General features: G+C 33.8%; 1 protein-coding gene across 2 annotated transcripts; it reads right to left on the reverse strand.

The window, feature by feature from the left end:
• Positions 1–6,019: 6,019 nt before the first annotated feature.
• Positions 6,020–8,367, reverse strand: LOC125650018 (circumsporozoite protein-like). Of its 2 annotated transcripts, XM_048877959.2 has the most exons (3): positions 8,266–8,367; positions 6,332–7,069; positions 6,020–6,102 (listed from the first exon to the last, which is right to left on the reverse strand). In XM_048877959.2, the coding sequence occupies exons 2-3, from the start codon at positions 7,064–7,066 to the stop codon at positions 6,094–6,096; spliced, it is 744 nt and encodes a 247-aa protein (XP_048733916.2). In that variant the 5' UTR covers positions 7,067–7,069; positions 8,266–8,367; the 3' UTR covers positions 6,020–6,093. The 2 variants fall into 2 exon arrangements, with proteins under 2 accessions (XP_048733916.2, XP_056023134.1); XM_056167159.1 differs by having other exon boundaries at positions 6,020–7,069; positions 8,266–8,324.
• Positions 8,368–27,749: the final 19,382 nt, after the last annotated feature.

Here is a 27,749-nt window from a genome sequence, read left to right on the forward strand (position 1 = left end):
ATGGTAATGCCATAGAAACTGTAAAAGAATTTAAATATCTAGGAATTATGTTTTTTCGGTCAGGCTCTTTGTGTAAAGCAAAAACACATTTATGTGAACAAGCACAAAAAGCGATACACGGTGTTCTGAATAAGATAAGACAATTCAATTTACCCATAGAATCTCAGTTTGATCTTTTTGATAGAATCGTTGTTCCAGTTTTGACATATGGTTGTGAAATTTGGGGTTATAAAAATATTTATATTATTGAACGTATACATTTAAAAATTTTGAAACACATTTTTCATTTAAAGAGTAGTACACCCTCCTATATGGTGTATGGCGAAACTGGGCGTTTTCCCTTATATATATGTTTTTACGAGAATTATTTCTTTTTGGACTAATCTACTGACTTGTACAGAAAACAAAATTGTCTGTGTATTGTATAAATGTTTACGTCTGCAATATTCTAAAAAAGGTATTAGCAATTCTTGGATAAATTGTATTCACAAAATCCTGTCTTCATGTGGTGTCCCAAATATATGGGACGGGCAAGGTTCTTTAGACAAAAATATGGTCCTTGCTATTGTTAAACAACGTTTAAGTGATAAATTTTCATTCAAAAATGGGAAAGTGATATTAATAATTCATCAAAAGGCCAATTTATAGAATTTTTAAGTCCCACTTTGGTCGTGAAAAATACCTTGAAAATTTACCTATTAAACTTAGAAAAATATTCATCAAATTCAGAACCTCGAATCATCGGCTCCTAGTAGAGAGAGGCAGGTGGGCAAATATTCCTTTGAATCAAAGATTTTGTAAACTTTGTAATTCAGGTCAAATTGCAGTCGAGTTTCATTTTATTTTAGAATGCAAAGCAATGTGTGCCATAAGAAAACAATTTTTACATTCAAGGTATTGTACAAATCCAAATGTGGTTAAATTTTCAGAAATAATGTCAACTACAAGTGTTAAAAAATTGAGAAACCTATGTTTGTTTATAACAAAAATATACGATTTAGTCTGTCCTCCATAACTCATACATATAATCTAGTTTGGTTTTTTTCTCTCGCTTCCTTCTTTTCTTTCCTTATGTGAACATGATTATGTTTGTGTCTCTCTTCCCTGTATCCCTTTTCCCATTGGAATGTATCACATGTACTTGACCTCATGTACCACATATTGTTGGTTTGAGTGAATAAAGAAACTTAAACTTGTTGTTATAGATGCTTGATTTTGATCTTACATAAGAATAGGTTTAGATAATTGTTGAATAAATAAAATATGCCCGTTCGTTTCTTGACTCCGTGATTTTAGTCTTCAATCAGCCTTTTGGAAATTTCCAGAACTGTCTACAAACAATAATGCATTCTCGGGCCTTTCCGGCAAGCCGAAAAGTTGTGATTGGGTGGTCTAGTGGTTTAGGACCTCGGTAATCTTACACAAAGGCATACATTCCGAGTTCAAGTCCATTATTTCCCCAATCTATTTTTTTTGTGGCTTTTTGCTTTTCATTTTTTGGGGGGTCATTTTCTTGGGGGGGGGGGGGGGGGGGGGGGGGGGGTGTTATAAATGTGATACATATATTTTAACAAATATTAGTAATTTTCATCATAACTTCCAATATTTGCAATTACGACTTAAAGAAAAGGACTTTATTCGGAAATCACTGTAGTTCCGTTTGTTTACACTAACATGTTCCTGTGTGCACAAGATTTTCAAACCGTAATGTGGATGACGAAAAGCTAAACAAATACTACAAGAAAAAGGGCACAAATGCACAGCATGTAAAAAGTAAAAATAGGTCAAGGGAGGAAAATAACTGTTATACAGCTTGACTTCTCAAAAATGAATATAAAAACTCATGTAGCAACTGTCATATGATATTTAGGCAAAGCTAAACAATCGAATTATCAACCAAAGGCAAATGAACTGATGAAATCTATTAAAGGTGCTGGAGCCATGTCAGAAAAAGACAGTGAGTTAAGAATATACCATATGTCTTTTTGTTTGTTTTTGCTGTTTTCCGACACACTCAATTTTTTCCCCAGTTATCTTGTGGCGCTCAGTTTTTATTGGTGGAAGAGAGAGCCCAGATACAATACACAGTGTACCTGAGAAGAGACCACCAACCTTCCGAAAGTAAACTGGGAAAACATATGCCATATTTAAAAGGGTTGTTGTGTGATATGAATACACCTATGAAAATATTGTACTGTTCATCATTCCACTTAGGAACTTGGTTTATTGATTAAAGATCGACTCATATAAATGTCAGTACTGTTAAACTGCAGCAGTAATTTATCTTGGTTAACGAAACATTAAAAATATTGGCCTTATATTTAAAAATAACATGCCATTCTATTATTGGAAACCGGTGTTTTCCCTTTAAATTTCTGAATCGGCCGTTTCGTCACCAAAAGCACTGTAGTGACTGTACCTCTTTTATATTACTCAACGAAGGACATCCCTCTCCCGAGACCAATAATCTGTCACATCAATTTTTGTCAATACGATATTAATTTGATATTTTCGATGCTCTCAGTTTTTTCCGCAATTATAGAAGTCACTCTTAAGACTTTTTGTGATACAATGTAATTTATTTACAGTTACTGATGTACATGTACAAACACATGGATAAACACATTTTTTTTTTTTAAATTTCATTTGAACATGTTTTGTGATGACACAGATCTTGAAAGTAAGTAATAAGTCGAAAACCGTGCAATATGTCAGATACTGAATGGTCCGGGACTATTTTTGGAAGTTTGGGCCTTATAACTTAAAACATTTTACCGAAATTAGGTTGTACACTACCTGTTAATGTCCAAGAAATTAGGCCACTGTTTACAATATAGCAGTTTTTCTGTTGATTTTCATATAGTGCATTATGTTTTCGATTATTGCGTATGACGTGTAATCATAATTTTGCCCTTAAATTATCGCATTGGACAAAAACTACCACTATAAACACATTCGCAATACTTCAAATTTTGAAATTATGAGCAACCGTTCATTTTGTCTTTGGTCAACTATTCGGCATGACGGATTACAATTGCATTCGTAAAATCATTATCTAACGTTCAATACAGAGAGAGAAAGAGAGATCATTTTTGTTACATAAGGAACATTTACTTTAGAGCTCCAAGTGACTTCCCAATAATCAAGTTTTTTTTTTTTTTTTACTGTAGTCTATATAGTGAAAGTAAATTGTTGCGCACGTGAATTGAATAAACGATATCTTAAATTCAAATGAATTTAAGAATTTAAAAAAATAATAATTGCGTGCATAAGTTATGTTTTATTTAATGGTATCAATAAATATAACGTAACACGCCGTTTTGTGGCCTCTAGTGCTAATCATTATAATAATGTATATATAACAGTGATCCCGTGCGTAATCTGGAAGTTACAGGATTTTATTTGCTCTCTCATTTTGTTTTTCAGGCTCTTACTGTTCATCTCCGTATAACCGCAGGAATCCGGGTTAAAATCGACAGTTTTATCGTATTACTTTTACATAGAGAAAAATTGGTAAACATTGCCAGTACTTTCTTTGCTTTTATCGTTTATTTACCCTGTCCGCTATTGATCTTTATGTATTAATGCACAGTAAGAATGTCTACACGTGTCTTCAGTGATTATTCATACGTGTTTTGGGGCTATATATAAATCAACAAATGTTCTAATCTAATCACTGAATGAAAAGTGAAGATACGACCAGTGATCAATCTCATCAATGTCATAACTCCTACAAGCAATACAAAATAGATAGTTGGGCAAACACGGACCCCTGGACACACCAGAGGTGGGATCAGGTGCCTAGGAGGAGTAAGCAGCCCCTGTCGACCGGTCACACCCACCGTGAGCCCCATATCCTGATCAGGTAAACGGAGTTATCCGCAGTCAAAATCAGTGTGCCAAGAACGGCTTAACAATCGGTATGAAACACGTCATACAGCATTTGACCCAATGATAGGTTGTATTGACGAACTAGATCGTTATAACGACCATAGAATTTGCGAAATGCTGACTTCAATCGAGACTGCTTAAACCCCTGTACCATCAACTTGTTTGTCAGTAGCTGACTATACCCAGAACAAGCTCTTGCATATCGGATCAGTTGAGATATATATATACCATATGCAGGTGATAATGGAATATTGCTACCTAAATATGGGAAGTTGACGATGGAGAAGCTGAAATCATCTCGTTTGTCATACAGTTGAGTTGTCAGTTTGCCGTTAATGTCTAATTTCAATAAAATATCGAAGTATGAAGCAGAAGTGGACGACTCTGTGGTGTCCTTTATTTCGAGCTCACAGGGATATATCAAATCGACATATGAATGAAAGTTATTATTGTTAATAGACAAAACGTCATCAATATATGTCGAATTGAACGCCACAGCGAGATATTTTTTCTTCTCACGTAGAAGTTTTTGAATAAAGTCTGCTTCATATGAATATAGAAACAGGTCAGCTAACAAAGGGGCACAATTCGTGTCCATGGGAATTCCAACAGACTGTTGGAAGACCTGGTCACCAAAGACCACGAAGATATTGTCAATGAGGAACTTTAGCATATTTTTTATTTCAACTTCAGAGTACTTGTGCGTGGAATCAGAGTGGTGTTTAACAAAGTAAGTTTTTGAATGACTGATCACAAGATATGAATATTTCCGTTTTCCATTTTTGTTGAAGAAGCAACTGTCTATGATATCAAAAAGTCTAGTCTTTAATTTATCGTGAGGAATGGTCGTGTATAATGTTGAAAAGTCATAGGTTTTAATGTTCTTGATTTGGGAAAAATTCTGCGATTTCAAGTTTACTAAACGTTCTTTAGAATTTTTTAGAATCCACATCTGATTAACACCACTTCTGGCATATGTAATCGCACAGTAAGTTCAAGTTTCTCCTTCACAGCTGTTAATATTTTCCTGAGGAGCAAAGATAGGGGCTTGGTAGAGCACTTACTGGATTCAGCAATGTATCTTTGTTTTTAAGGGTTTTTATGTAGTTTAGGAATCCAGTATAGGTACGGTAACTCATATTCATCCGACCCATTGACTGGGATATTAAACGTGTCTAAAACGGAAGCATGGTTTTTAAAGAATTTCATCTTTTGAAAGGGCAGTTGAAGTATAAATACGATTACCAAAAGTGGAATCAATGCCAAGTTCGTTCAAAATACAGTTGTAATAATGAGCCTTACAAACAATGTTGTTACTAGCTGTGTCAGCTGGAACCAAAACATATTCCTCATGTAACCTATCTAATTCTTTTATCACTTCTGGTTTACTAAACACAGAAGGATAGATGGTACGTACTTTTGTTTTCATATGTCTAATGCGGGATTTAAATATTCTTCGTATTTTTTAACCCATTCTGACAATGTATCAAGTTCTTCTTTTTCATATTTAGCCCATCGTCTGGCATAATCTTCGACAAAATTCATAATAGAGATGAAGTTCTGTCGCCAATTAAAAGACCGATGTTCTCTGTATTTAGGACCTTTTAGAATAAATGATTTGTGGTCCTCATTTTTAACTATATCAACATCACCAGTAATGACATGTCCAGCTGGACTATAGTTGAAAGAAGATGGTTCTTCATTGTTGGTGGGTTACGTATAAGACGGTCTATATCTAGGCACTGCAAAGTTTGTTTATAATTAAAAAGTTTGGATGCAATAGTAGAAGTATAGCTGTAGGAAATACAGGGTGTAGACTTGAACTTGAAATAAGTTGGAATACACGACTGAACCCTTTTATGGCGAAGAATGTTGCTTATGTTGACGGCATTGTTTTTCTATATCTAATAGAGTTGCAGGCCCTGACTAAGCTCCTTAGGCTTCTACAGACAATCGCATTCCTCTCACTGAAGAATACTATGTAGGGTGTAGATATCTTATAGGTATGTTTAGTGAGTGTTTGCTACACGCATTGCTTTTTTGTCAAACGTAACCTTTTGTCAAGCGTGCACCAATATACGTGTCAAAATCTTCCACAACATCCAGTCCATGACAAAGAATAAGTATAATGAATTCAACTTTTATTTTGCAAATGAATTAACAATCCAAACCATGGGACAATGCTCAGCATGACAAATCCGATTAATAGGTCTGAAAGTAATAGAAATACACATATTTGAAAAATACTACAGTACATTCAAAACTACAAAAAGTAATAGTCGATTATGTAGGTTTGATATAAAAGGTGTCAAAAATTTAACACAAGTGCCGAAATAGATACCATATCGATACATAACACTATGTGAATTAAATTGTCTAGGTTAGAATAAGTATGTTCAATTGATAACAAACAAAATGAAATTCAAGAAATGTAACTCACCTTGCGAACTCTTCCGCCAAAGATAGGTCGAGATCCTCCGAAGATGATGCCATTGTTGAATCCACGAAATCCACCTGCAGCGGAGGCAGCGGCGGCAGCGTTTCTATTACCAGCAGCAGCAGCGGCGGCGGCGGCAGCATTCTGTCCAGCGGCGGCGGCGGCAGCAGCAGCGGCACCATTTCCAGCAGCAGCGGCGCTAGCGGCAGCAGACCCACCTCCGAGACCAAACCGTGGGAAGCCTAAGTAGGGGTTAATGCGGGGGTATTGTGGGTAGTATTGTGGGTAGTAGATTGGGTAGTTCCCAGGGAAGTAGGAGCTGTATGGAGAAATGCCGAAGTTTCCACCAGCGGCAGAAGCTGCAGCAGCAGCTCCGTTTCCATTAGCAGCAGCGGCAGCAGCAGCAGCATTTCCTGCGGCGGCGGCAGCAGCAGCAGCATTTCCTGCGGCGGCGGCAGCAGCAGCTGATCCACCTCCAACACCAAGGATCCCAGTGTTCAAACCTCCAGAGCCGAGAATTCCAGTGTTCAAACCTCCAGTGCTCAATCCTCCCACGTTACCAGAAGGACCATAAGGACCATAGGGACCATAGGGACTATAGGGGACGTTTCCGTAGCCTTTAGGGTAGTAGTCATCATTGCCGTATCCGTATTGTTTAGGGTAGTAGTCATATGACTTTGGATACCAGTCACCGAGGACAGAGGCAACGATACAGGCGAGGGAGATGATTCTCAGCATTTTCTGTAAGCGATACACTTTGTCATTAAATCCAAGCTTTCCACATATCTATGGAGATTGAGGCAAATTTTGTTTGCCTTTATCATTATTGAAAATTTATATAACGCTTTATCCAATCAACACAATGACCCTAAATCGCTTTACATGTCAAACGAGCTTTAAAAAAAGAGAGCAATAAATACATAAAAATGACATAAAATAATATTAAACTGAAGTAACTAAAAATAGATAAAACTTATATAATGTTTCTTTCTCTTTTATTTTCATGTCCATTGTGGCTTTTATCATTGAGTAACCCATTTGGTATTGACACAGCGTCGGAAACAAACAATGATTTTGTACCATACAGAATATTAGCACAAAACCATACGGTTTGCAGGCATGTAATAAGTACACCACATGTAGAAAAATTAATAACATTCATCTATTATATAAGACTTTCACATCAATATACACATATAATAATACTAGGAGTACAATGGTGTATACAACACACATTATACCATAAGTTTACTAATATAAGCATATGTGTATATATACATGTGTATTGAACTTACATTATATCATGATATGCAATTGATTATATGCGCTATGAGCATACATTATCTCTATGGGAAGCAGCTTTTTGAAGATACAAAGATTGTGAAGTTGTTTTCTGTTTCTAAGGCTAAGTAACTGAACAAGCTTAAAGGTAGATGACCTTGTCCAATAATATTTTTTCATGTATGTACTACGCCAATAATTATACTGTGGACATTCCAAATTCAAGCGATATTCATCTTCGATTTTGTTTAGATCACATAATTTGCAAATACGTTGAGCACATTCTGTACTGTAACGGCCTTGCATGGAAATTTCATGAAAATATACAGAGTGCATTGTGAAGTCTCAATTCGATCAGGTGACTGCAATTGATATATATATAAAAGAAAAATACTAAGATCCGACTTATTGGTGCAAATGCAAGAATGAGACGGATTCAAAGTAAAGACGGAAGAAGTTAGTCGCTTTAACAATAATCAAGCTAGGATTAAAACTATTTCACAATTTCTACAACATTCTCGATTGCACAGTACCGCCCTTAAGTTATAATTTTTAATTTTAAGAACCGAACCGACAGTTGATGAATACCACTGTTCATTTTAATTGCAATACTTAATCATTAGAGAATTATACGTAAATAAGTATAGACTTCTTACCCTGGATGATTTGGACTTCAGTTTCACAGGCAATGTGAGCTAGGTCTACTGAGTGTGGGAATCACCAGAATATATATACCTATCTAAGTATTACGTCACCAGGTAGGTTATCATTGTGGTTGCTGGTATAATTAAGAATTAATCATTGAGGAAATAATGTTTTGATTGACACAAGGTCATACTTGTGTTTAGAAATAAACTTTTTTCTCCGTAAGGGATGACGATGCCCCAAAATTACAAATTTTTTGCACGAGTGCAAAAAATATCAATTGAATTTAAAATTACCTTAATGTTTTCATGAAAATACTCTAACGTTGACACTTTCGTAAGTTGTCTGTTCGTAAGTCATTTAATGTGATTAGTAATTAATTATTCAATCATTGTGATTTAATCTATTCTAGAAACTTGAAAGGTTTATCAACTTGTGTAAACGACATGGGATATTTTTCTATCGGGACATTGGAGAGAAAAGAATATGGGTACAGTTATGATACAATTTTAGATACAAGGGAGAATACAACTTTTCATGCATATACTTGTATTTAACTTAAATGATCGTAATTACAAGTAAGCAACACATTCTGAGAAGCGTGGTTGGAATAGAAAATTGTGTTTGATAAATATTTTATCCTGAGTGGAACGGGTAATCAGATTTAGTGTAGTTTCAATGATTTTGAAGATGAATTCATTTTAGTTTATGATGTCATCTACTATAGCATATAACAAACTAAGGAAAACTTATATAAATAAAATGTATAATGCTAAATCACGTGTATACAAATTGATAAAGCTCCCGATGGAAGTAATGTTGGAGATGAGGAATATAGGTAAATATCTTGAATGCGCTACGATACTGTTATAAATCAGTACTGCTTATTGTATTGCATGAAAAAAAAGTGAAGATAAAGAGCGGTGATAAATCTAAAACAGCAAATTTAGTTATCTTGATGCCTGACGAATTATAAGAGCTAGGAAATTCGTAAATTCACATTCCAGCTTCCCATTATCATTATTATTGTACATTTATATTGGGCTTTATTTAATTAAGACAATTACCCTAAAGCGCTTTCCATATAAAACAATAAAACGAATTAAAACAAAGAACAATAAATACACAGGAAAAGGCTTAAAATAATACTAAAACTGAAGTTAACATAGTAACTATGGTAAGGCAAAATTTTTGTTGTTGTTTTAAAAATAACTACCCTTATACCGAATTACAGATTAATTGCAAGTTTAAAAACATATAATTTTCCACGGTAGATATTTCCTTCTTTATTGTGTTTGTCAATTATTTTCCATGAAATTTACATAATTCTAAATTAACTCTTTCTCCAGATGATTGAATTACAGAAAAACGGTTTTGGTTGGTAGAATTGTGGTATAATGAAATTGCAAATCTCATTTGTTAAAGCTGCGGCACTGAGTGAATTAATGGCACCTTATCATTTTCAATGCGAGTGATAAATTTTTAAGAAAGGTCATTTTTTTATGATTCATACAGTTCAGTGGTTGGTTGTTATAAAAATATGTAGTTCACACTTTGTGGTTTGATTTGTTTCATTCGACTCAAAATTTCTAAAATTTCGCATGTTCTGTTTTTTAAATTGACATTTCCATAAGTCAAACAATCAAGAACAAAATTAATTATCATGCCTTTAAATGATGAAATTTACATCTTAATGAAATTCCTTTTCTAAAGAGTAAATTATATCATAGAATAAAAGAAAAGATTCCTTCTTTATCAAATTTGCTTGTAATAATGAAATGCTATTCATGGAATTGAAAATATAGTTTTAATAAGTACTCAGGTATTAACTCCACCTTGTTGCAAAATCAACAGCACCGAGAAATAAACGCAAACAAATTATTTACCAATCGCTTTTTTCTTAAACATTTAAATAAGAAATATACACAAACACAAATTCAGATGAGTGGATCGTCCTATTTCCTAAATGACCCTATTTCCCAGATGCCAAAAGAATCGATTACCACATTCAAGTATTTATTACTGCAACCAGTATTTCCTTATTGTTCAACATTCCATTAACTCTCACCAAAAAAAAAAAAAAATAAAAAAAATAAAAAATAAAAAAAAAAGACTGCAAGCGGTTTCCGCTAATGACGCAATTTGGTTTTAGAAAGCGTTAACTCACACCCGGTATTTAAAGGGACTGATTCACGATTTTCCCCAAAATCTTGTTTTTCTCACTATCAATGATCAAAATTTACTGTCAAATGTGTTTAAAAGGTTTCACCAAAAAAAAAAATAATAAAAAAAATAAGTAAGATTATACATTACGAAGGTTGCAGTATGTTATTGTTTACAAAGTTTTCAAAAGAAATGGATATCAATGCAAGTTTATTAAATCTATTGTATTTCAAGCATTCTTTAGGTAAAATTAATGTGTTATCTAAAAGTCGAAATTTGTGGCTATGCAAAATTAAGATGCTTTATATTACAAAATTAATATTTTAATGGTTTGTTTGTTTACATAAAAAGACTCGAGTCTTTATTTACATAACACAGAGTTAAGGTTAAAATATAACTTTTATTCTTCCATTCAAAAGCGTTGACTGTCAACATTAAATGAGTTATATTTTTAACATTTAACATCAAAAATGAAAAATACGTTTTTCAAAAATTGTGATCAAGTCCCTTAATCAAGGAAGTACATATATAAACAATGAACATTCTGTTTTGCAATGAAACCAAGATTGCAATTTTTGCATATAACCCCCCCCCCCCGCTTTATGTATTTTGTGTGTTGCGTGTGTACTATTGTATTTACATCTGCTAGATGTCTTTGTAAGAATTGGCCGTTTATTTCAGCTTTGTAATTATTAAACATGTTCAATTTTGTTATAATGCTATAAGATGTATGTCTTTCGCAATAAAGAATTATGTGTGTGGTCAGACGTGTGGTCAGACCGGTCGATGCATTTTTAAAATCCCTTATATAATGTTTACAAAAAATTCCCACTCTTTATTATTATGTGTCAACGGGACACATTTAGAAAACCGCAGGAAATTACAAAAAAAAAAAAAAAAATCGCGAAATTCATTTCAGAGAGATATTTGATTATATCCTGTGTTCAACAGCTCCATTTCTACCATAGGATACTGCAACAAAATTCATTTCCGTGTTAATATAAAAGATTTTTAATTAATTACAATGTATTTCATATTTTGTCGATTTTGCAACAAAGATTAAACACACTATATAATTTATAAATATATATTCGTAATTATTCCAAATATTTTTGGCGGGGATATCTATGATATTTTCTTCATGGAAACTACACTATTTTCCTTTCTTTTTTTTGAACCAATGAAATATCACTGTGTGTATTTTTATTAAATTCTTCAAAGAAGCAAAGTTTAGAAGTTCTGATATCAAACTATCTGAGAATTTGGCAATATGATCGTCTGGTTAGAATTGCATTGCAATTAAAAGAGACCAATCGGGAGTAAGAAAACAACACAAAATGATAACCAATCACGAGCAGACGGTCATGAATTTCATTACTTATCAAAGTGTAGTGTTCTTTCTCACACCGGTCGACAGGGGAGATCCTTACTCCTCCAGGGGACCTGCTCATACCTCTAGTGTGTCCAGGGATCCGTGTTTGCCCTTCTCTTAATATTTGGATTTTTACATAGGAATTATGAGATTGATCACTGTTCGTTATATTCACTTTTTCATATGAAAGAACTGTATCAACAAACACTATTTGTAAATTCAAATGTACTTAGATTTTCCGATCTCATGTCAAAACCAGGTCTAAGTCACCGAGAATCTGTATATACATGTACATGTTTCCTGTATTTTATAAAAATACAAGTATAGTCTGTCCTCGATGCTTACATCTTTGTTTCCTTATTCTCATACTCCGGGTTAGAATAGGTCCTCAGTACCCCTTTCTTGTCGTAAAAGGCGACTAAATGGGACGGTCCGCAAAAAACCGAGGTCCCGTGTCACAGCGGGTGTGGCACGATAAAGATCCCTCCCTGATCAATGGCCATAAGCGCCAAGCTTAGGCCTATGAGTGAAAGATTCTCGAGAGGGACGTTAAACAATATTAATTCAATCAATCAATATTCTGATACTCTTATCCTGTATCTCTAACCAGAAATGTATATATTTTGACTATTTATTGTATTCATGTATCGTAAGTTAGAAATGTTTCTTTGTTTTACGTCCATTCGAGAAATTTTCACTACAAATTTAGATTTATGTTTGGCGCTCTTTGCCGTGATTTTGGAGTGAGGGTTTAATGCCTGTCGCGACACGGGATCTCCGTTTTTAAGGTTATATCCGAGAGACCCGTGCAGGGCCGTAAATTACATGGAGACGGAGGAGGCAGCTGCCTCCTCCAACTTTTGAGCCAAAAAAAATTAAAATTTAAAGTTCATTAGAATTTATGTTGTTTCCAATAACTAAGAACATGATACCTCCCTTAAAAAGCATTCCAAATCTTTCTTTTAGAATGAGTTAGTCAAGTAACATCTTAGAAGGCCCTAGAATCAAGGATTTTGCACGAAACGTGTTCAGTGTGCACAAAATGTGCTCAGCGTCTGGGGGCCTGGGCGGCCCCCAGACCCCCGCCTAGTTTCCTGCCTCCTCCAAATTGAAGGTTAATTTACGGCCCTGCCCGTGCTTCTCACTTCTAAATCCCGAGCGTTTGGTGAATGAGCAATCACTACCTATGTTAACGTCTTAGGCTTGAGGCGGCCAAGACATAAACGGGGCTCGAACTCACGACCCCTCGGTTACGAACGCCCTACCACTGAGCTACTGCGACCGATTGTTATAAATCGTTTTAAGGGAATATATGAATTGAACTCGAAGACTAGGCTGATGTACATTGATACTCAAATCAAAACAACCGACCGGTTTAGTTCCAGAATGGTTGTTCACCAAACCCGACATCTAATTATACAAGACAATTAAGAGGCCCTCTAAGAGAAGACAGGTAGGTTTGATCTGTATTAATTCAACTGTACACAAGTTTATGGTTCAGAATAAATTTATTAGATGAATATAAGAATAATAAAATTTATATAGCGCCTTATATAAAACAAATTACTGTAAGGCGCTTTACAAGGATAAGAAGAGGAATACAACAATAAAACACAATTAAATGAATTTAAATGACAGTATGGCATAAGATCTTATATCTGTAAAATTATCAATGTAAAACACTATAACCAAGATCAATAGCTAAAGTTTCTTCTTCTTTTTTATGTCGAGCACTATGCAAAGTATTAGAAATCAACGAAATAAAATATTAAGATTTAGAAATTTCCATTAAGGTGGCTCACTGCACCCTGAAATAGTTTCTCAAATCAGCACGAATTGATTTAATAATAAAAGATATAATGATATATAATAAGTATTTATGACAAAAAGGCAGAAAATATGCAAATTTGGATAAAGACATGATTTTCAAAAACATATTTCAACACATATCAACAAAAGACTCCGGAGGATTTGAACTCGTAATCTGCGGTTCACCAGCCAAATGCTTTAACCACTGAGCTACGATGATATATACAAACAAATCGATCGATACAAATAATTTTACAAAACATTTAAATCGCCATCTTGTGACGTAGTGTCATAAACTTAAAGAGTATATACTTTAGTGTAGTGAGCTACCTCAAAACGGTCATTGAAAAAAAAAGTACTGTGTAAGAAGCTTAAAAATCAGGGAAGTAATTCTAAAAAAGTGGAATTTTAAAATGTTTACAAAAAAGTTTGTGTTTTTGGCAGCTTTAATCTGTTGATGGGGAATACACATCAGTGTTCGGGAATACATCCCGTCAGCGCGCAGAAGGTAAACACCAATATTTTGTATTGTGGACGGTACTGCACTGGAAGCCAATGGAACTGCGCTAAGACAGGGGAAATGTGATCCCGTGTCGTTGTCCTCGACAAGTCTGGGTGCTGTGTTCTGTACCTTCTGATACAACTAATTATTAAGTCTGACAAGGAAAAGACACAGTCTAACAATTCAACTTAGTGACAAACGAGATAACTCCAGCTTCTCCATCGTCAACTTCCCATATTTATGTAGCCATATTCCATTATCACCTGCATATGGTGTTTATGTCTCTCAACTGATTCGATACGCAAGAGCTTGTTCTGATTATCATCAATATTTGAATCAAATCAGGCTACTGACAGATAAGTTTATGATACAGGAGTTTCAACAGTCTTGTTTGAAGTCAGCTTTTCGCAACTTCTATGGTCGTTATAATGATCTGATCTGCAAAGAAAAAGTTATCATTGGGTCGAAAACTATCGATTGTGTTTCATACAGTTGTTAGCTCGTTCTTGACACACTGATTTTGACTACAGATGACTCCGTGTACCTGATCAAGGTATAGGGCTCACGGCGGGTATGACCGGTCGACAGGGGCTACTTACTCCTCCTACGCACCTGATCCTACCCATGGTATATCCAGGGGTCTGTGTTTGCCCTTCTAGTAATTTTGAATTCTTTATAGGATTGTTATCTTCATATTTCATTAAATACAACAAGGGCTTTAATTTATTCAGTACAACAAGGACTTTAATTTATTCAGTAAAACAGGGTTTTTAATTCATTTAATCAAATTTCACAAATTCTATGGTCGTTACAAAGATCTAGTTTACTAATACAACCTATTATTGGATCAAATTCTGACCGACCTGTTTCATACCGATTGTTAGGCCGTTCTTGACACACTGATTTTGACTACGGATTACATCGTTCATCTGATGAAGACATAGGGCTCACGACTGGTGCGATCAGTCGACAGGGGATGCTTACTCCTCCTAGACACCCGATCCCACCTTTGGTACATGTATATCCAGGGATCCGTGTTTGCCCTTGTATGAATGGATTAAAAGTATAAGAAGAATATCAAAATCCCGTATTAGACACATAAACGAAAGTGTGCACCATTTATCCTTCTGTGTTTAGCATCCCCTGTGGACCGGTCACACTTGCTCATTCATATACCTTGTTCAGGTAAACGGAGTTAATCCGTAGTCGTTTGTCGATTCGATATATCCCGGTGAACTCGAAATATAATACACCACTTAGTCTTCTTTATCTGCTTCATGCTTAGATATTTTATGGAACATTGGTGCACACGGCAAACTAACAACTCCCCATATTCATGTAGCAATATTTCATTATCACCTACATATGGTATCTCAGGTGATTCGATACTCAAGATCTTGTTCTGCGTATGATCAGGTTTTAAATCGAGGCAGGCTACTGACTAATCTTGGTTGAGATTCGACTGAATATTTGGACTGACGCCTTCACCGAATCTGGGAGCAGTCCTTCATAATTCATGTCTGGAAATTTAATTTCAGCTTTGACCGGTTCTAGTAATTAATGTGCACTTATATGACACTGCTGTTCGCTTCAAATAAGTTAGTTGACTATTAAACCAAAATCTATATCACTATTAATGCTGTATTACTTACCGTCTAAGTAGAGTTCCTATAGTTTGTTTTTAAAATTAGCGAAATGCAAGGAGGTATGTAGAGATGCAAAGTATCAGTAACTAGGTAAAACAAACTATAGGAACTCTTCAATTTCGGGAGATAAACTATTGTTTTTATTTTTAAAACAATATTTTACGCTTTAATCTTTAAAATTTACAATTTAATCTGTAAAATTTACACTTTAATATGTAAAAGTTACACTCTAATCTGTAAATTGTACACTTTATTTATACTTCAATCTGTAAATTTTACAAATTATCTGTAAAATTTACGCTTCTTTCTGTATAATTTACCCTTTAATTTGTAAGTTTTGCACTTTAATCTCAAAATGACATTGAGTGACCTTTGCCTGGCAGTCATTTGCCTGCTACTTATTTGTGCCATTTATGATCAATATTTGTTCAAAAAGTTTAAAGTGTAAATTTACTGATTGAAGTGTGAATTATACAGAAAAAAGCATATATTTTACAGATCAAAGTGTAAAATAATAAAAAAAAGATGTGGCACTAATACGCTTCCGTAGTTATGAGATTGATCACTGTTATCTTCACCTTTCATTAACCATTAACTCGCACTGACCATTATTTGGTTGGACGATGCTTTACAGTGCTAAATCAGCAAGATTTTGAAATCGATTGATTGTATCTTGTTTAACGTCTCTCGAGAGAATTTTTCACTAAAATGGAGAGGTCACCAAGATCGGTGAAGGGCTTCAAATTTAGGCCTATGCTCGGCGCTTACGGCCATTGAGAAGTGAGGGTTCTTTAGCGTGCCACACCGTGCCACACCTACTGTGACACGGTACATTCGTTTTTAAGGTCATCTCCGAGGACCCTTGACATTCACACCTGATGCCGAGCGTTTGGCGATGGAACTGTCACTACCTGTATTACATATGTAACGACTTAGGATTGTCGTTACTGGGATTTGAACCCCGGCCTTCCGCATGCGGGTCGAACGCTATATAACCTAGGCATGCAGGGGCGGATCCAGGAATTGCGGTTACGGGGGGCGCCACTTTATGAGGCAGTGTGTCCAGGGGGCGAAGCCCCTGGAAGCTCCTGGATTTTACAGATTTTATGGGGCTTGAAATATTTCTCCTTTTTAGTCATTTGTACTATTTTCTATCATTTTAATAAGGTGAAATTGAAAAATGACCCAAATTTTAAGGTTTTTTTTGTGTGGAAAAAATTAAGTTCTCCCAATAAAGTAATTCAAGAAATCAAAAGATTTTGTCATTTATTTTCTCCGGGAGTGGAAGAAATTATTGCTTCTTTTATCGTTTAGTACATTTTCCGAAACAAGAGACCGCTATTTACCTTAAATTAAAAAAAAAAATAGGGGGGGGGGGCGCCGACTGCGCCCCCCTCTAAATCCGCCACTGGCATGAACCTGTTTATTCGTACAGTCTACCACATGCATATCTTTGATGATCTTAGACTCTCATCAGAACGGGTACAGACGGTGTGACGTCAAAATTATTAATCCTGTTGTCTTGAATACAAAAAGGTTCTACATCATGGCAGCCTCTATAGATGGTTGGAAATTCAAGTTTTAATGTTTTCAAATTAGTACCAAAGCTTATCTAGGCCGTATATCAACAGAATTGTATGACAAATCTTTATCATATGATTAATCCTATCATTTATCATGTAATTGTTTGGGGGTTGCCTTCCCCTTTAAAAATGAAGTAACAATGTTCTATCTATTACAGTGTATATATTACTGTGGATTGTTATAATAATAATAATAATAATAATGATAATGATTGATTTTATACAGCGCTTTTTCCTGCGTATGCTTCTCAAAGCGCTTTACAATGCACTATTACCCCGGTAGACTTTATATCAATCTAGAACTTTCTCAGCCTCCTAGGAAGAAGTAATATATCTCTACTGTATGTACTGTAATATATATATATATATATATATATATATATATATATATATATATATATATATATATAAACTTTTTTGCATCTAACTGAATATTTGATTACGCATCTGGTAGTTGAGAGCTAACCCAGGCTTCACATCACGATATTCCATTTTTCCTTATTCATAATTGGCACATGCGCTGTATTTAACTTTGAGACTGGTGGTCCATCCCATGACTTCAGCATTTGAGGTGAATTTTCTCGTACTCCTATTATCATATCATTATATGAATTATTTATTACTTCAATCATAATTCATGTTATGTTAATTAAAAAACTTTAGTAGGGAATTTAAATTACAGACTGTTCAAGGATTCATGTAGTTCGATTTAATCTCCTTTGAAAGGATTGGAACGATTTTATGAGTTTCTTTAGATATTACAATGGAAACCTCACCTGTCTAAACTGACTTTTTTATTTCCTCGTGGTAAGCTCTGCTACAGGGAAAGGTTTGTACACGCGTGTTTCGTGTGGACGTCCTTCAGACAGAGAACTTTAAACTGCTGCATACATTTTGTCAATCCATCAGCTGTGGAATCATCATTGTTCGTGGGGGACTGATATTTGTGAATTTCGTGGGTCACTGTTACCCACGAATTTAAGTGTCCTCGAACATTTTTTTAATCAAGTAGAGTTACCTCTCCTAGTGACATCGTGTCGCTTACCCACGAAATTACGTCCCCACGAACCAGCAAAATTTTGCTTACCCACGAACATTGGCCCCCACGAATTAAACTGATTCTACAGTATGTGTGGACATGTACCCGGAATCCTGGGATTATTTTTCCACAATATATTTTCGATTGAATTTGTTAACAATATAACCATATCGGTAATTTATTTACTAGTTCTTCAATTCTTATCAAATAAAAATGTAAACATTTCTAAATATCAACGAACCGTAAAAATGTTAAAAACTGCAGACATACTGCACCGTGATAACCGATAATTGTATTTTTCTACCAGCATGATACTGTGTTATTAAGTATAATTAACTGACAATCATGAGTGAAAAATTCCTGACAGGATGATAAAGAATCGAGCGAACAATCTCATTTTATTTGTTGCACTTCAGCCATGGGCGTCGTTTATCTTCCAAATTACCACGTTGTGCATAGACAAAAACAGGTTGCACAAAGGAATGCTTTATACTGATACATCCTGACAGATTTTCAAACTTAGATTAGACAATAACAGCAACATTAACAAAGAGAAAGACGATGGCTAGACTTCCCCATGCGGGGAAAGCACCTGACGTTTATAATAACCGTATTGTCAACAAATACGTTATGAATATATCATTCTTGAAAGTAAATAAAATCTTTTGTTAGTCTTTTCTCAGAAAAAAAATCCAGCCCTATGACTGAATGACGGTGTTGAGAGGTTGTTTAGGATCAGTTCTGAATTCTCCACCATCTTGTTTACAGTGTTTGTTGGAGAATGGGATTATGTGATTTTGGTTGCCATATTGGTAGGCAGGGCGAACCCAAAACGGCAATACTTTTAAAAAAAAAAAATCCTACGGCAGTACTATTAAGTTATAGACCTAATATGGAATACAAGATCAACGGAATTAAACATGCACAATAAGATGCCTTTGAGAGACGGATCATTTTCCCGTTCACGATGTCCAAACAAGATATATTTACATAAAAAATAGTATGGTAAAAACCCGTACAATATAATTATATGATGTTTCAATAATAACGTATAACAAATATATCATAATTGAAATAATGATATTTCAAGTACATGTATTTAGAAATTTCTCTCGGTTCATTTCGAAATACATTTTTTTCACTTGGGGAAAATTGCTTCATCATCCTTTCAAGTCATAAAATTCCCCATGTGTTACCAGATGACGTCATGTCAAATTGACCTGTGGCTTTTGATTGTTGTTTTTTTTTTTTTTTAATTTAAAACCCGAAAACTGAATTATATTGTTAAATTAACCGCTCAACGCGGGGATCCTTGCTCAACGCAAGTCATTTGTATCTACCCGTGTTTGTTCACATTGACTCGTAGTGTTTGGCTTTTTGTATCGAATTTAAAAAAAATGAAACTAAGTTGTACATATGATATACGATACAACCTCACTTGGGACATTTACTAAATCCCAAGTAGGTTACATTGTATCTCATAGGTAAAAGCGAAGCTTCTTTCTTTATATTTTTGCTAGAGATTAACATGTACTCCTAACCCGATCGTTCCTGTCGTGTTACATTTCCCTCACCATGTATCAAGGTCTGTGTAGCCGCCACTTCTTTCTCATTGCATTTAGTGCAGGTTTGATGAATCACGGAGGAGTTAAAAACCAAATATCAAACTGAAAAGCTTCCCATTTAACATCTATTTTAAAATAACCCCAGTCAAACAGTCAGTCGATAAAATCGGATCAATAGGTCAAAAGTATGAAAAGCGCAAATACGAGATATGATAGATCGGTTTTATTTTCAAAACTAAGATTTTAGATACAGATTTTCACTCCATTCCTCTTCGTTCCACCACACTTAGGTTTTTACTCCAAGCTAAGATGAACACACACACTGTTAAATCAGTTCAGGCTTATTTGCGTTTGACTGGTTCTCTTCTGAGTGCTGTACTGTACAGAGACTGGTGAATAATCACCGTGTCACCACGAAGGGTCATCACTGTGGTATGGTGTTTATGTCGCTTAATTATCGTAGGAATAATTTCGGGATTGACAGAACTGCTTTCGAAATAAATTTTAAAGAAATTGTCAAAGGTTAGCAAATCATATTGTACATTTGAAAACAGGGAATTTTCTATTGTGATTTCACCATGAAGAAAAAAAAAAAAAATCAAGAAAGTGGAACTGTCCACACTTGAATTTTTAATTATCAGTTCGGTAATTAAATAAAATACTTTTCTTTTCGATCGCCTGTTGAAAAAGTTGAAATTTTCTGAAATTTTAAGAGGACAAGCATTAAAAAGAATGTTCGTAAATTTGCTGTTAAAATCAAAATCAATATTCTAAGTGAAAGAAAGAAAGAAAGAGACAATGACATACTCAAATGATAACATATTCATATAAAAGCATACTCATATAAAACATACCCATATGATAACGCACTCATATAAAACACACTCATATAATAACATACTCATAATATAACATACTCATATAAAACATACTCATATAAACATACTCATATAAACATACTCATATAAACATACTCATATAAAACATACTCATATAAACATACTCACATAAACATACTCATATAAACATACTCATATAAAACATACTCATATGATAACGTACTCATATAAACATACTCATATAAACATACTCATATAAAACATACTCATATAAACATACTCATATAAACATACTCATATAAAACATACTCATATAAACATACTCACATAAACATACTCATATAAACATACTCATATAAAACATACTCATATAAAACACACTCATATTATAACGTATTCATATCATAACATACTCATATAAACATACTCATATAAACATACGCATATGATAACGTACTCATATAAACATACTCATATAAACATACTCATATAAACATACTCATATAAACATACTCATATAAAACATACTCATATAAACATACTCATATAAACATACTCATATAAAACATACTCATATAAACATACTCATATAAACATACTCATATAAACATACTCATATAAAACATACGCATATGATAACGTACTCATATAAACATACTCATATAAACATACTCATATAAACATACTCATATAAAACATACTCATATAAAACATATTCATATAAACATACTCATATAAAACATACTCATATAAACATACTCATATGATAACGCACTCATATAAACATACTCATATAAACATACTCATATAAAACATACTCATATAAAACATACTCATATAAACATACTCATATAAAACATACTCATATAAACATACTCATATAAACATACTCATATAAACATACTCATATAAACATACTCATATAAAACACACTCATATGATAACGTACTCATATAAACATACTCATATAAACATACTCATATGATAACGTACTCATATTATAACATACTCATATAAAAACATACTCATCTAATAACATGATCATATAAACGTTCTTATATAAAAACATACTCATATAAAACATACTCATTTAAAAACATATCTATATAAAACATACTAATATAAAAACATACTCATTAAAAACATACTCATATAAAAACATATTCATATATAAACATACATATATAATAACAAACCCATAATAATGTCCTCATATAAAACATACTGATATTATAACATATTAAAACGTACTCATATAATAACATACTCATATAAAAACATTTATCTTAATAATAACGTACTAATATATAAACATACTCATACACTAACATACTCATATAAACACATACTCTTATAAAAACGTTCTCAAATTATAACATACTCAAAACATGCTCATTTAAAACATACGCATATATAACATACTCTTATCATAACATACTCATATAGATACATACTCATATAATAACAAACTCATATAAAACATATGCCTATGATAACATACTCATAACATACTCATGTGATAACGTACTCTTATGAAACACATTCACATAATAACGTACTCATATTATAACATACTCATATGATAACATACACATATAATGAAACACTCATTTAAAAACTTAGTAATATCATAACATACTCGTATTATAACATACTCACATAATAACATACTCTTATCATAACATGCTGATATAAAAACATACACATATGAAACATTTTCTTAAAGTAATAACATACTCATATTATAACATACTCACATAAAACATACTGACATAATAACGTACTCATATAATGAAACACTCATATTATAACACACTCATATAACACATAGTCATATAAAACATACACATATAATGCCATACTTATACAAAACATACTCATATGAAACATCCTCATATTATAACGTATTCATATCATAACATACTCATATAATAACATACTTATATAAACCTTACTGCTATTATAACATACTCAAATTATAACATACTCCTATAATGACATACTCATATTATAGCATACTCATATGAAATCATACACGTAAAACAGACTTTTATTATAACATACTGTCATGAATGAAAATTATTATCGTTAATAGATAAAACGTCGTCGATATATCTAATTGTCGCATTGAAGGACACAGCAAGAGATTTTTTCTTCTCACCGAAAAGTTTTTTAATAAATTTTCCTTCATAAGTATATAAAAACAGGCCAATTAACAAAGGAGCACAATTCGTGCCCATGGGAATTCCAACAGAATGTTGGAAAACCTGATCACCAGAGACTACGAAAATATTGTCAATGAGGAACTCCAACATATTTTTTATTTCTTCAGAGTACTTGTGCGGAGAATCAGTGGTGTTTAACAAAGTAATTTTTGGGATGACTGATTACTAAATATAAATATTTCCGTTATCTATTTTTGTTGAAGAAGCAACTGTCTATGATATCAAAAAGTCTAAATCCTTAATTTATCGTGAGGAATGGTCGTGTAAAGTGTTGAAAAGTCACACATTTTGATGTTGTTGATTTGAGAAAAGCTTTACGATTTCAATTTTACTAAAAGTTTTTCAGGATTTGTTTTAATCCACATTTGATTTACACCACTTCTGATATATGTAGTGGCACAGCGCCTTTACAGCTGTTAATATTTTCGTGAGGAGCAAAGATAGAGGCTTGGTAGAACACTTACTGGATCCAGCAATGTATCTTTGTATGTAAGGGTTTAACTCATATAAAAGCATACTCATATAAAACATTTTCTTATTGTCACATATTCATATAATAGATTACTGATAAAATGAGAAGATAATGAACAGTTATCAGTCTCCTAGTTCCTATAAAGAATACAAAATTAAGAGCAGGGTAATCACGGGCCCCCGAACAGACCAAAGTGAAATCAGGTGTCAAATTATTTTTTATAAATCATTTTTGTTGAGGTGGTCTTTCCGACAATGATACATGAAGGAAATAAGAAATTATGAGTAAGAAAATTTGAAGGATGATTGTATTTTATGATTTATGACAATGCAAAATTTTGCATTTATGCACAAATTTGTGCAATTTTACATATAGATCATGAGCCTTGGTTACGCCTGTAATATTTTGACCGAAAAAGAAACGCAAAACTTCAACCAATTAATGATTGATCGAAAAGGTCCAAGCATCAAATAATTATCACGAATAAATTAAATCACAGGATATTTGAATGCCCACGAAAACTTTTTTCAAATTAGAAATTTAAAAAAGGAAAACGGAAACTCATTATAATGAATTAGAATGAAATAAAAAAGGCATAATGATTAGACATTGTAAATATGTCATTCATTGTCTGCCTAAAATTGAAGAAAGGAATTAAATGTCAGCCAATTATTTGTTCATTATCGTTTCGTTTTTATCGAAAGAGATCCAAACTTGAGACAAAACCTCCTTGGGTAAAGGGCCTTCAGGTGTTTTCGTTTCAGGATCCATGCGAGGGGAGAAAATTAGAAAATAGTGTAGGGTAATTAAAAAATCTTCTTTTCAAGTACAATTGGGTCAGAAAAGCCAAAATATATGAAAGCTTCCTTAAAAATTACAGATTCAAAATTGTACAAATCATGCCCCCTCCCCCCGTAGCTTAGAGTAGGGGCAACAATATGGGATTAAAATCTAAGATGGGAATATGTAGGGAAAATCTTTTTCTCTTGAACAACAAGACCATGATTACTCATTAGCTTAACTGAACTATAAGCTCTCTCTGTCATTCTGCCCGTCTCTAAACTTTACACATTGTTTACTTCTTCCATAGAACCACTGAGCCAATTTCAACCAAACTTGTCATAAAGCATTCACGAGTAAAAGTAAATGAAGGTTCACACCTTTTTAGAAGGGGAGATAATTAAGAAATAGAGAAATTTTATGTTTCCTCTTAAGAGCCACTGGACTAGAAAAAAAAAATCATATGAAGGCTTCCTTAATGAATGCAGATTCAAAATTATTCAAATAATTGCACCCCCCCCCTTTCCTAATGGTAGAGTGGACCACAGTAGCGTAATATTAGTTTTACGTGGGAATATATACGGAAATCTTTAAAACATTTTCTCTTTAAGAACAACATGTCCTTAGCAAGTCATATGATTAATCTTGAAGTGGGTAGAATGGGGTCACGATACATTGATTGATTGTTTAGCTGTTTTCCGCCACACTCAACAATTTTTCAGTTATCTGGTGGCTCCCAGTTTTTATTGATGGAAGAGAGAACCCAGATACAATGTACCTGGGAAGAGATCACCGACCTTCCGAAAGTATACTGGGAAACTTTCTCACTTACCGGCGCGAGTGGGATTTGAACCCGCGGGGTCACGATACATGTATGTGTTCAAACTTTTATATCTGAATATATAGGATAAAACTCCAAAAACCTATTTGTCAAGAGCAACGGAGGTATGACTAATCTTGCATGCATTAATATGCAAGTATCCTGATGTAGTGCAGGATCTGGTGTGTTCAATTGATGGCTCTAAGAGGTCACAATAGGGGGTCAAATATTTACATGGGATTATACAATAAAACGTTTCTCAAATCTTTTTTATGAACAACCAAGCCATGATAGTCATGTTGATAAGCAGACATCCCTAGGTAGTGTAGATTTCAATTTGTCAAGATCACCAAGGGTAAGATGGGCGACAAATACTATGAGTTACACTGAAAGTTTGAAATACGTGGGAATATGTAGGAAGAAAACTTTTTAAAAAATCTTCTCAAGAGTAGCAGGAACAGAATCATATCAGGGCTGCGTTCAAGATCGTATGGGCTAGCCATGGGAATAGGTATGGTGGCTGATTTGTGCCATTATACATTTTATCGTCTTTTTGCTATTTCGATGCGAAAGACAACAAAACTATATTTGGCGACTTTTCGTCCGAAAATAATGAATAGACGACAAAATGATATTAGCTACTTTTCATCTCAAAATAACGAAAAGACAATACCAAAGACCACAAAGATATCGTTAATGAGGAACTCATCCAGCATATTTTTTTTTCAACTTCAGAGTACTTGTACGTGGAATCAGAGTGGTGTTTAACAAAGTAATGGAAGGAATTTAAAAAATGTTGCATTGGGATAGGGAGGGCTAGAATCGGGAATAAAGTTGTTCATGATCTGTGACTATAGGGGATTAAAGGATGTTCCTATGTGTGCGGATTTAAGTCGGGTTAAATCATGACCTCTTATGGATTGCAGATGGGGTCATAATATGGGTTCAATTTTTTCGTGGCGATAAAGAGGATAACATTTTTTTTAATTTACTGATGAAGAACAGCTGGTCCAGGTTGACCCATGTGAGCGTTATGGCTACTTGTTAGATCTAGGACACTAAATATTATTAGTTACACGGTTAGTTACTGACATGATACGGAAAAATACATGGTGTGAAAAGAAAATCCGTATCGGGCGAGGCTTCACTAACTAACTGTGTAACAAAGAACAAGGTACGATTGTATACATAAAAAGGCCCAAAAAATTTTCTCTATAAAATGTGTCTGGAATCAACCTTAACCAGCATTTTAAGAAAGTAAAATATATGCCAGGTATACTATGTCAACAAAATCAGAATGATATTCCTAATTGAATAGCATTATGACATCATGAATAAGACATTTCCCGCCTTTTTTTCAAAATACATGTAAGTCTGAAAACTGTCAAATGTCATACAGATTATTGCTCAGGAAAAAATGTGCGCATTTGTCGGGCAAAATGAAAATGATATAATCGTGTGTTATTTTAAGATGAAAAACATGCTTGAATATGAATTTGCTCGACGCATGCGCTGTATGTTTTCTGAAAGGAAAACTAACTGAATTTGTGGATATTTTAATTGAAAATGGCATTTTTGCAATTTTATGCCAACTTCAAGCTCTAGTCATATGATACAAATCATTTTGCTGATCAAACTGAGCGGATTTTGGGTTTGCTAATCTATTCCTTATTTGAATGCCAGGGTTTGAGCTCCAAGTGAAATCATCGATATTTTGGGCCAGATGACTTTAGAAACTGTACCTACTTCTTGATCACGTCGAAGACCTCTAGCTGTATATGCGGGGTCTATATCGTATAACTTATCGCTTCGCCAATTTTGTCACGGCTGCAAGTCGAACCCGACAATAAATTACTCGCTCAATACGGATTTTTCTCGCATGATACGGTTTTTTTTTTCACGGTGTCATGTGACCAAGATCTGACCAATTAGATTTCAACAATTTTGTCTGAGGCGTGATAAATGTTTGACCCATGTGAACGTTGTGGCTACTTGTTATATCCAAGACATTAAATATATGTTTGAGCGCTTGGAAAACTGCGATTTATTGCTGAGAGGTCGGCATCAAAAGAACAAAAATATGGCATTATAATTACCAATATTGAAACATTTATATTCTCTCTCTCTCTTCTTCCCTCTCTCGTGTAATCTAGCTCTCTGTAGCCTTATCTAAGGCTTTTCTTTGTCTCCCGTCTGGTGGTTATGTGTTTCCTTATTTTACGTTTTCTGGTCTCCCTCTCGTGCACTTTGAGCTCTGTATAAATTCCTTATTCTTATATTTCTTTTAAATGTTTAATATTTTCCACATAACTCAATATCTTAAAAGCCTTATATTCACATATATGTTGCATACTACAGGTTTTATTTGTCATACTGAAATGTATGTTACATAGTTCTCTTGATACACCGATAATGAGAAAATCTAGATATATCAACACGTGCAATTGTCTTACATAAATGATTAATGATTTACACCTTCATTAAATCAGCGATGGCGAGTAAATTTCCTAGGTTAAGAAAAATTGATTCACAATAGATAATTACCAGTATTAAAATGGCAGAGCCTTGGTTGTTTTATAACTATCTGCATGATATTAGGGAACGGATTGTCATTAAATTTGCATGAAGCGCCAATGAAATAGATGGATACTATCAAATGCACATCTTTACCCGAATTTCT

Source organism: Ostrea edulis, chromosome 5 (genome assembly GCF_947568905.1).
Source record: "Ostrea edulis chromosome 5, xbOstEdul1.1, whole genome shotgun sequence".
NCBI classification, from domain to species: domain Eukaryota; kingdom Metazoa; phylum Mollusca; class Bivalvia; order Ostreida; family Ostreidae; genus Ostrea; species Ostrea edulis.

Coding starts and splice junctions, on each gene's coding strand:
- LOC125650018 (XM_056167159.1), bottom strand. CDS start 7,066: ATGCTGAGAATCATCTCCCTCGCCTGTATCGTTGCCTCTGTCCTCGGT.